At 52.5% G+C, this 9,948-nt stretch overlaps 1 protein-coding gene across 1 annotated transcript in view; it reads right to left on the bottom strand.

Annotated features, from left to right (window-relative positions):
* Positions 1 to 8,643, bottom strand: part of SRCIN1 (SRC kinase signaling inhibitor 1) — a 178,120-nt gene extending 169,477 nt beyond the window's left edge. The window contains exon 1 of the mRNA XM_019507731.1: positions 8,044 to 8,643. Coding sequence (XP_019363276.1) covers positions 8,044 to 8,113 — 70 coding nt within the window. The 5' untranslated portion in view covers positions 8,114 to 8,643. The remainder of the gene's footprint in view (positions 1 to 8,043) is intronic.
* Between the last annotated feature and the right edge of the window lie 1,305 nt (positions 8,644 to 9,948).

Here is a 9,948-nt window from a genome sequence, read left to right as displayed (position 1 = left end):
ACAGGTCTTGCTCCCCCTCTATGCCGCGCTGGTCAGGCCGCAGCTGGAGTACTGTGTCCAGTTCTGGGCGCCGCACTTCAAGAGGGACGTGGGAAACCTGGAGAGGGTCCAGAGGAGGCCACTCGTACAGTTGGGGGCCTCCGTGACCAGCCCTATGAGAAGAGGCTGAGGGACCTGAATCTCTCCAGTCTCCGCAAAAGGAGACTGAGGGGGGATCTTGTGGCTGCCTACAACCTTATCAGGGGCCAGCAGCAGGGACTCGGGGAAAGTCTGTTCACCAGGGTCCCCCTTGGAGTCACCAGGAACAATGGCCACAAGCTGAGGGAGGATAGGTTTAGGTTAGATATTAGGAAGAACTGCTTCACGGTAAGGGTGGCCAGAGCCTGGAATAGGCTTCCCAGAGAGGTGGTGCTCTCAGCTTCCCTGGAAATCTTCAAGAGAAGACTGGATGAGCACCTGGCTGGGGTCTTATGACCCCTCCCACCCCCAGTGCTCATTCCTGCCCATGGCAGGGGGTCAGACTAGATGATCTGTCTAGGTCCCTTCTGACTCATTGATTCTATGCTTTAGGTGGTCACATATAATCACAATGGAGACCCGAAAAGCACCAAAAATTAGGGCCAGCCAGCGAGGTCCTATTATAACTTGCTGTTCCATTTGTGCTTCATGTCCTCCTCCAATCCAGAGCCATAGAGGATGTCTACTACAGCTGGCACCTCAGAGCCTTGCCCCTTTAGCTCCGTGCTCTTCTCTTCTAGGGCCCTGGGCTCTGTCATAAGGGGCACCAGTAGCTTGGTGCTGGTGCAAAAAACAGAGTGGAGAAGCCGATAGAAAGAAAGAAATGCCTAATAATATAAACACGAGTTGCAACATCTTCTCCTCTTCCACCTACATTGCAGCAGTAAGTGCTGGCAGTGCACCCTGGCAGCTAGGAGGAAGTGAGCGAGGATGCCTTCCCATTCACTGGATGACAGGGAGCTTTGGAGCCTGGAGCAGCCAGTGGGTGCCCTCTCCAGGTAGGACTAGTGATGATAATGATGGAGAGGCCAGGCTAGCCAGCAGAGGAGGCACTGAGGTGGTGAAGGAAAAGCAGTGACTGGCCCACAGAATACAACCAGGAGTCTGGTCTCAGCTCCATTCCCTGCTCTTAACCACCCAGCCTGTGGCATCAAGGCCTTTGCACATGCTTCTATGTCCATGGCTGCCCCGGAGCTCCTTGCCTGATGGCAAAGCATTTCTTGCACAGTTCCCTCTGGATTGGAAATGAATGAGTTTGCATCTGCTCACTGTGCCCTCTACTGGACATACACTGCCATGCTTGCTTCAGTGGCTGCCAGGACCAAGGTGGGAGAAAGCTGCTTCTCTAACTGTGCATTAGTGAGAAGCCTGCCAGGGTTTGGTGAAGCAGGGAAAAGAGGCAGAAAAAGTAGAGGCTGTTGCAGGCAAGAAAGAAGGTACATGAGAGGAGTGGCTGCAGAAACAGTCTAGGACTGAGAGGGGAAGGAGTTTTCAGAAACTTTAGGGCGAGACTGTAGCCTGCAGGGGCATTAGCCAGGCTCAGGGGTGTGAGGGGTTCCAGGCTTGTATGGATCAACAGGGAATGGATGTGCATCCTGCTTCCCTCCAGCGCCATACCCTACCTGTATTAACACTTCCCAACAGAGCCATTCTCACCTGGCTTAGCAGAGCAGCCAGAGCCACCCTCCAGCAGCTGGAGAGGTTTTTAGCATCACTTGGCGCTGCAGCGGAGGCTGTTTCATGTGGCCCTAGAAATGCAGCCCCTTCCTCCCATCCCTGCCACCCTGTCTCCTGTAGAACTGGGCTGTAATTAGGGTTAAAATGGGCTCTGGCTGCTTCCAGCTGTGTTAGCAAAGTAAATTGCTGAGGAAATCAATTCCAATCTATCAGGCATCAGAAAAGTAATAACTTCCCCCTCCTGGCACCACATCAATGCTTTCTGTTACCTTTCTAGCACAGCCTAGCAGGGTGGGGGGGGACAGTTGGGGGAGATGGGAGAATAAGCAGGAAAACATGAGCATAGGGCAGGTGCACAGGAGTCCCTCACTGCTCATGTGGCAGCCTTCCCTCCCCCCATGCATGATCTCCCCGGCATTAGGATGCTGAGTACAATAAGCCCCACAAAGGCCAGATGAGAAGGGGGCTGCAGTAGTCTGAGCAGTAATGCAGGAAAAGTCCTGACTGCTCTGATAAGCTCTCTTGCTGGGTCCCTCCTAGCCCCAGGTAGAGGGGGTAGGGTGTGAGCAGAAGCTCAGGAGTGGCATGCTCCATGGCCTTCTTGTAGCGGTAGAGAAACTGGGCCCAGACACAGGGTTGTGGTGTAATGCCAGACACAGGGCAGCCAGCGCTGGAGTGGCCACTGCATGTAGCTCAGACCCTCCTGTCACCTCCTGTCTGTTGTGTTCAGTCACCCAGAGCCCCCTTTGTCACAAGTGTGCTTGCATACATACAGACCTCCAGTTTCTACCCCATCAACTCCCTAGGGAGCAGGTACTCAGGACCTGCACAGCAGCAGGGCAGGACCCATGCTTGAATGTTGAATTTAGACTCTGGCATGGCTGCAGACTGAGTTGCCATTTTCCAGAGTGCCAAACTGGGGGCCCTGCCTGGCCTGGATTAGGAAAGAAGGGAAGTGGCTTTGAAAGGGAAGCCCACCTGAGTCTGGCTGCTCTTTCTGGCCCAGGGTGAGCTGCAGTGGCTTCCCAGCTGGGTTGTTCAGGGACCGTTAAGGCTCATCTCTGATCCCAAACCCTGGGAAATGGTAGAGAGACCCATAGACCAGTAAGAATATAGCAGATAAACAATCTAATGGCATGTGTGCCACCTCATCATCAGGGAAGTGGATGCCCCTCAGAGGAGGTCTTGTGCATGTCCTGAGGTGCAGACACTGGGAGGAGGCAGGGCAAGGTGACTGTGACCCATCAGAGGGCTGCATTCAGACTGAAGCAGGCAGTGTTTAGCACCAAGGGAAAGGGCCAGCTCAGGCTCCAGCTTACCTCTTCCCTACAGCATCAGCCTATATTTCCGAGCTGCCATCTCTTTGCCCCACAAACTGAGAGAAGGCTTGACTGCCAGTAAGCCAGCGCCTGCTTGAGAGGGTCTGTCAGATTGCATGTGGGCGTGCAAGCCAGAGCAAGGAGTCAGGGAACAGCAGGCATGTACACCCATGAGCATGTGCTACAGCCAGCGCAGGTGTTAGTCAGTGAGGGTGCCCAGATATGAGTCAGCACGGGTGCCCAAGTGTGCCACCAGTGCATAATGAGCCCCTTTCCCAAGCAAAGCATGTTCTATGAACATGAAGCCAGCTGTAGGATGCAAGGGTTTCCCTAGTTTCATGTAGGAAAGGAGGAATCCTGACTTGGGAACAGAGCAAGACCCCCATGATGGGGGACAGAAGGGAGTGTTGGCCTAAAGATCATAGGAACATAGGAAAGCAGAGCTGGAAGGGACCTCACAGGGTCATCTAGTCCAGCCACCTGCTCAAGGCAGGCCCTGACTAAAACACCCCAGCCAAGTGTCTGATGTGTGGTGCATTTGGATATTATCCATTCCTCACCAGATAATCTTGAAGGCCCAGGGGATAGTGCTGGTGGATACAGGGGCACAGACAGGGCCTACAGTCATTGGGGGTTGTGTAGTACCTTTCATCCAATGATCTCTAGGACACTCACAAGCTGTTCGTAGAAGCTCTGCATTATCACCATGTTAATGATGGGGAAACTGAGGCACGGAGCTAAGTGACCAAACCAAAGTTGTTCAGTGAATCAGTGGCAAAAGAAGGAATAAAACATATGTTCCCTGGCTTCCACGCTGCTCTGGTCACCACCCCATAGTGCCTCTCTCTCAGACCTCTGCCTCTCAAGGCAGATCAGGAATCAAATGAAGCTTTAATGTACCATGAGGGGAGGGGAACTGATCATAGGGATGAAGGAGGTAAGGATTTATCTCACAACACCTGCTCCATGGTGAGTGCCCATGTGTGCCCATGCCCAAGTGTGCAGCAAGTGGAAATGAAACTGCAGCATCAATAAAAGTGGTGCAAATTGCTGCAGTTAGGCTTTCACTTACCACAGAGTAAGAGCACACACACAGGCAGTTAACATGGAGCAGCTGATGAGTAGTAAATCCCTGCCCACCTTATCTCTGCAGGAAATTGTTCATATGTCTAACTCTCTGAGGGAGGATGGGGGATTCCAGAGAAGCTGAACTAAACTCCAGATCTGTGGATGTGAAACACACCCAGACAAGCCATGGCTGTGTGGGGACTGAGCCACTTGCATCTGGAGTGGCCAGGAACTCAATCAGTTTAGCCAGGCAGGAGGAATGTTCTTCCTTAGAGCCATGGCAGGATGTGTGGTACCTCACCAGGGCCAAGGGCTGGACTGCTTCCTCAAGTTGCTGTGCATCCGTTGCAAGATTGAGGGGGGGAACACACCTAGTTAGTGCAGGCAGCAGAGACAGCCAGGTGGGTGAGAGAGAGACAGAGGAATAAAAAGTGCAGAGCTGACAGCTCTGGAGACTGGCGGGAAGGGAGGGCTGGAGGGGACACAAACCAGGACTGAAAATCAATTCCCGACAGGGCCATTTCTTCCTCTAATGAGACACAGAGCGGAGTCACTAAACAGAGCAAGGCCACTGCTGTTGTTCCAATGACAGGAAAAATGAGAACAAACAGGGGCTGCCTGCTTCCTCCCCCCGGTGTCAGCTGAGTCCCTGGCACCCTGTGGCAGGCCCCAGAAGGTCCCAGGGGTAAGGACTTAGCTGCCTACTATTATTTGTACAGCAGCAGCACTTACATCTTCCAAGCAGGGATCCAAATTGGACTCTGTGCTGTGAAGCTTGTATCAGCAAACACCACCCCCTGCCCCAGAGAAGCCCCCACCAAAGATAGGGTAAAACACAACAGGAAAACACATGGCAGGGGCAGGGCACAAGGGTTGCACATGCTGACCACGCTAGTAGGGGCCCCAGCCACACCAGTGCCACATGCACTCTGCAGGTGTTCCCAGCACAGGGAGGCCTGATCCAGGTAGGTATGCACACACCCTGCATCATCATGGTTGGCAAGTACCGACAGTGTTTCACAGATGGAACCACATGGCAAACCAAACAACTTGCCCAGGGGGCGTATGGAGTTGAACCCAAATCTCCTCAGTCACAGGTCCAGTGCCAATAGCCATCCGCCCACCCCCTACCGCAGCTACCACAACCCTTCTGTGTATAAACAGGTGGTCTGGAAGGAAACAAAGATGGCTGGGAGTACAAGAGACAAGCTGAAAGCAGAGGCTGGTGCCACTGGCAGGGGGCAATGGCACAGAAAGAAATGTGATTTGAAAGGTAGGGCAGAGAGATAGATGGAGAAGGGGCTAGAAGGCAAAACAAGAAGCCAGTGCTTAAAAGAGCCTGGAGCTTGGAGATGTTGCCCCTAGGGCATCCTCGCACTTTGCTAGCACATCACATGCTCCACAGCTCAGCAGGGGAAGCTGTTTTGCACTCAAAGGTTAGTAGCAATTGCTTTCTTTAAAGGCACTTGGTACAATTTTTTCTGGCCAGCTCATCACTTCTTCCTAATCCACAGCCAACAGCGCAGTGGCACTCTCTGCTCCATTGCTGAGAGGTGGCCAACAGCAGGCTGCAACTGCACAGCTGCAGTTCATCAAAACCAAATGCATCTGAGAGCAAGTGGTGCAGGGAGCAAAAATACACAGACCCACCAGGACATCAGCTCCAGCAGGAAGTGCAGCCTCATGAGAACTGCTCAGCCTGAAGACAGAAGAGAGTGGAGCATAGTCTAACTCTTCCCAAAGTTCCCTTTGACAAGCAATTGGAAGTTGGATTAGCAGAAGACCTCAGGTCCCCCAGAAGCAGCAATGCAAACACGAAGATGTTCAAGGTCTCTGCAAGTCCAGAGCTGGGCTCCATTGGAAGGCCTGTGTCACCAAGGGTAACGGGTGGGTGATGAGCCGTTCAGGTAACTCAGTTCTTTCTTAGATGCCTAAATGAAAGTTGAGCCCATCTGAAGATCCAGCCCCAAGCAATTGGTTGTACTTGGAAGTCCCACCCAACCACTTCTGATAGTCTGGCCTCACTTCATTCTATTTGCCAACGGTACAACGAAGATACGCCTTCCCATCTCCCCCCTTTATCTTAGCTATTGGCACTGTAAGCTCTTACAGACAGAAACTCTAACAGTAGAATGGGACCTTGGTTTCCATTGAAATCATCTAGGCATAGGTACAGTCCAAATACTGCTGCTTTTGTGGGCTGGACACTAGATGTGGAGTCAGAAGGCCCTGGGCGAATTCCTTTCTCTGCCACTGCCTGGCCATGTGACCTTAGCTAATCTCTTTACTGATGTGTGACTCAGTTTTTTCATCTGTAAAATGGAGGGGATACTACTGCCCTGAGGGTAAGAGGGAAAGAGCTGGTTCCAGATGGGGATGAGCACAGGAGTCCTGAATTGTTACAGGCTGGAGTAGGGAGATTGGACTCTGGTTTATATGGTGGGGCTTGCAGGTTTAAGTCCATGTTTGTTGATAGACAGTTTGTCTCTGGCTACTTAAATACTTTAGGGGTGTGTTGAGCAGGTAACACATGGTCAGATTCACCTTAAAAACTGCCTTGTGGGACACTGCATCCTGTAATGCGGAACTGTCTAGAGGAAGGGCCCAGACCCTCAATTTGTACCCGGTGGTTTTACATCAGCACCGAGTCCCTCTCCTGCTCAGTTCTCAGTGGTGGAAAGTCAAACACTGGGGAACCTTATTCCATATATCTGTTTCAAGTGTCTGCTTCTCCATGTGTCCCCATGGTACAACCCATCACTAGGGAATGATATGATGACATGTCACTATCCCATGCCACAACTGAACATAACAGCCTTGCAAACCAGTAAGCTCCCCCACTCTGCAGTTTGATCCGCATGAATCGTGGGGTATCCACAGTGGAATAAGAGGGAATTTCTTTACTGATCTCGGCATTGTTTGTATTCACAAGGATCTTGCACGTATGAGTAAGCCCAGGTGCTTTGCAGAGCAGCCCTGGGATCAACACTCTGACATAAAAGCTGATCCCGGGAGGAACCCGCTCCCCAGTTTGGCCATCACAGAGCTGTTCCTGGCGGCCCCAAAGGGCATCTAGCAACAGGTCCCTTCTAATAAAATTGGACCTTGCCCCTTTTGCTTCTGGTGTCCCTGACCAGCAGCTGCTACCCAGAGAAGACAATGGCTCCTTCCAGCTTGTACGAACACTTGCTGCCAAGTGGAAGGGACATAATTATAGGAACCAGAGGCAGACCTAGCCCACCTGGCCCCAGGATTCCACCAGCTGCAGTGAGACACTGTCCAGCCAGCAACATTTATTCAAGCAAAAGCAGGGCAGTAGCAGCTATGCTTTCTCCTCTGCCTGCCCCTCCCCTTCCCCCAGCCAACAACCCAGCCTTTCACGGGAGGGTCCCCAGGGGAGAACTAACCTGCTTTGGGCTCACACACAGGGCAGTCTTTGTCTGTTGCTCTCCACTGCCTCTGAACACACCCTGATGCATCAGTATTCAGATAATATCTACCCCCCACTACGTACTTCCCCGTGATGCCCTCTCCCCCGAACCCCGCTACAAGGACCATATTGCTTCAAGATGCTCCACGCAGCCCATTGTCCTGGGGGGGTCTGGCCTGCTTCCTGCCCAGGGGCCATGCCCTCAGGACGCTCTGCCTGGCTTCAAAATGCAATCACATGCGGCCGGCTGAACAGACACCCAGAGGGAGTTTGGAGTGAGATGGCATGCTCGGTGCAACATGCGCCTGCATCGCTTCACGTATGTTTAAACCAAATTAAATATGGTTTTACTAATCACTTGGCATTTAAAGCAACACACCATCTCTGTCAAGTTAAATCTAAGGAGACATATCGCATTGCGTTAGCGGCTTATGTTAATGAAGTACAAACTCAGTTCATTAGGAAACATGTATTCATCAAAAGTAAGAGGCTAGGTGGGATTGTTACCAACCTGAGTATGCGGGCACTGACCTCGAGAACATGTGTACTTCCCAGTCTCTCGCCGGCAAGTCACCCGCTGGCTGCCCTGTGATAGCGACATCCAGATCTTTGTAGCGGGATGAGGGTGCGGGTTGCAGAGCGTGCTCCCAGTGCTCCTGGGCTACGGATGTGGGCAACCCCAAACACAACAGCCTCCCAGTGCAAGGCTCCCGTCAGCTATTCCCGCCACTGAGCTAAAGAGGGGGGGACCTGCTGGCAGGGCAGTCAGGCTGGCATGAGTGCTTGCGAGGTTGTCTCCATGGCGGCCGATTGCTGCCCTAGTTTCCCGGCCAGGGCCCATCGCATCCTTCCGGCTCCCAGCCAGCACTTTTGCTCACATCCTCTCCCTGCCCAAGTAACTTTTCCCCCATTGTCCCATTGTATTTCCCTGCTCTGCGTGGAAGACTCTCTTGCTGTCAGTACTTTTAAAGCTCCTTGTGTCTCTCGCCGGAGATATTTTTCCTCCCGGAACGTCAGTGTGCCCTGTCGAATGAATCATGTGGGCCTTGTGCCAAGAGCCAGCGCACATACACCCACATGCCCTTGTCTCCCCCTGGCCCTGCAGCTTCACCACCCGTCTGCTGATGGAGAGCCAGGCCGCTCTGTGCGCTACCCACTGTGCGTGCTAGGGGCTGGGGATGCAGTTATCCAGGCGTAGCTGATTGCATTCCAAGCAAGCTCTTTTGCTCTTAAAGACACAGTCTCCCACTCCCCCAGACACAGCTGCACAAACCCCTCCCCTCCGACTGATCTCCATGCCCGCCCCTTGGATGCAAACAACACCTGGTGTGCCTGTGAGGAAGAGGCAGGGCAGCTCTCAAGCCTGCTTAGGAGCCATTCTTTCAGCTAATGAGGCACGATGGAGTGAAGAAAGGCACCAAAAATGCAGGCAGGACACTCAGGACGATTGTGATGCCAGGGAGATAAGTGGGCCCAATCCTTCTGCTCGGCTCAGTCCTGAAGAGCCCTGCACATAAGGCTGCTGGTTATTAATGTTCCCTTCCTTGCTACCTGAGCAAGCCTGATAGGGGCAGGCCCAGCTAGAAGTCCCAGCTCCACACACAACCCTGGTGTTGTGAGCAGCAGCTGGGTATACCCCCATGGCAGCTTCACCCTCTCATTCCTGGGCCTGATGTGTGCCAAGTGAGATTGGGAGGTTTCCCTGTGGCACTTTCAAGGATGCCAAGCAAGCAGCATAGACATACCCTGTGCCACCTGAACACTCAGACCTCTCTGGCTGAGATCTGCCAAAGAAACAATTCCTTGCAGAAGTCAGGGAGTGGATGTCCCATTGCTGCTTTTCAGGGACCCTGGCACATCCACAAAGGTACGTAGGGGCAAAAGTCTCCAGTGTCCCAGCTGAATCCCAGCTTGGCTGACTGCATTCCACCTCACTCAACTCTTCACACTGTCATTTCAACTCAGAGCCATGCCTTCCTTCATGTGTTGCCTGTTGTATCATGTTCCACCAAGGTGGCTAAACAGGCACTGCATTCCACACCAGAAGCAGTTGCATTCAAGTGGCAAATGAATTAGGAAAGCAGATGCCTAGCAAAAACTGGGGAATGCAGACTCAGAAATCCATGCTCCAGTTCCCAGTTCTGCTCCTCGCTTGCTTTGCTTTCTGAAGCAAGCAACTTAAACACTGTTTGGCGGGTTTTCTTGTCTGCAATATGGGGGTAATGATACTCTGAAGCAGGCTGGGCAGCAAAACACATTCATCTTTGTAATGCATGCCTTAGCTGATAGATTCAATTCAGCCTTCCCCTATGCATGGCCCAACTCGCAGGGTTGAAACTAGTCTCACAGTATGAGAGCTAAGCCCTTACATCTCAAATTAGGCCCACTCTCCTTGGGGGCTCTGTCTGACAAAGCACTTTAGGGTGGAGGGCACTT

Source organism: Gavialis gangeticus, unplaced genomic scaffold (assembly GCF_001723915.1).
Source record: "Gavialis gangeticus isolate Ggan-Ray unplaced genomic scaffold, GavGan_comp1, whole genome shotgun sequence".
Lineage (NCBI taxonomy): Eukaryota > Metazoa > Chordata > Crocodylia > Gavialidae > Gavialis > Gavialis gangeticus.
The sequence above is the reverse complement of the archived record's forward strand: the minus strand, read 5'-3'. Positions and strand labels throughout refer to the sequence as shown.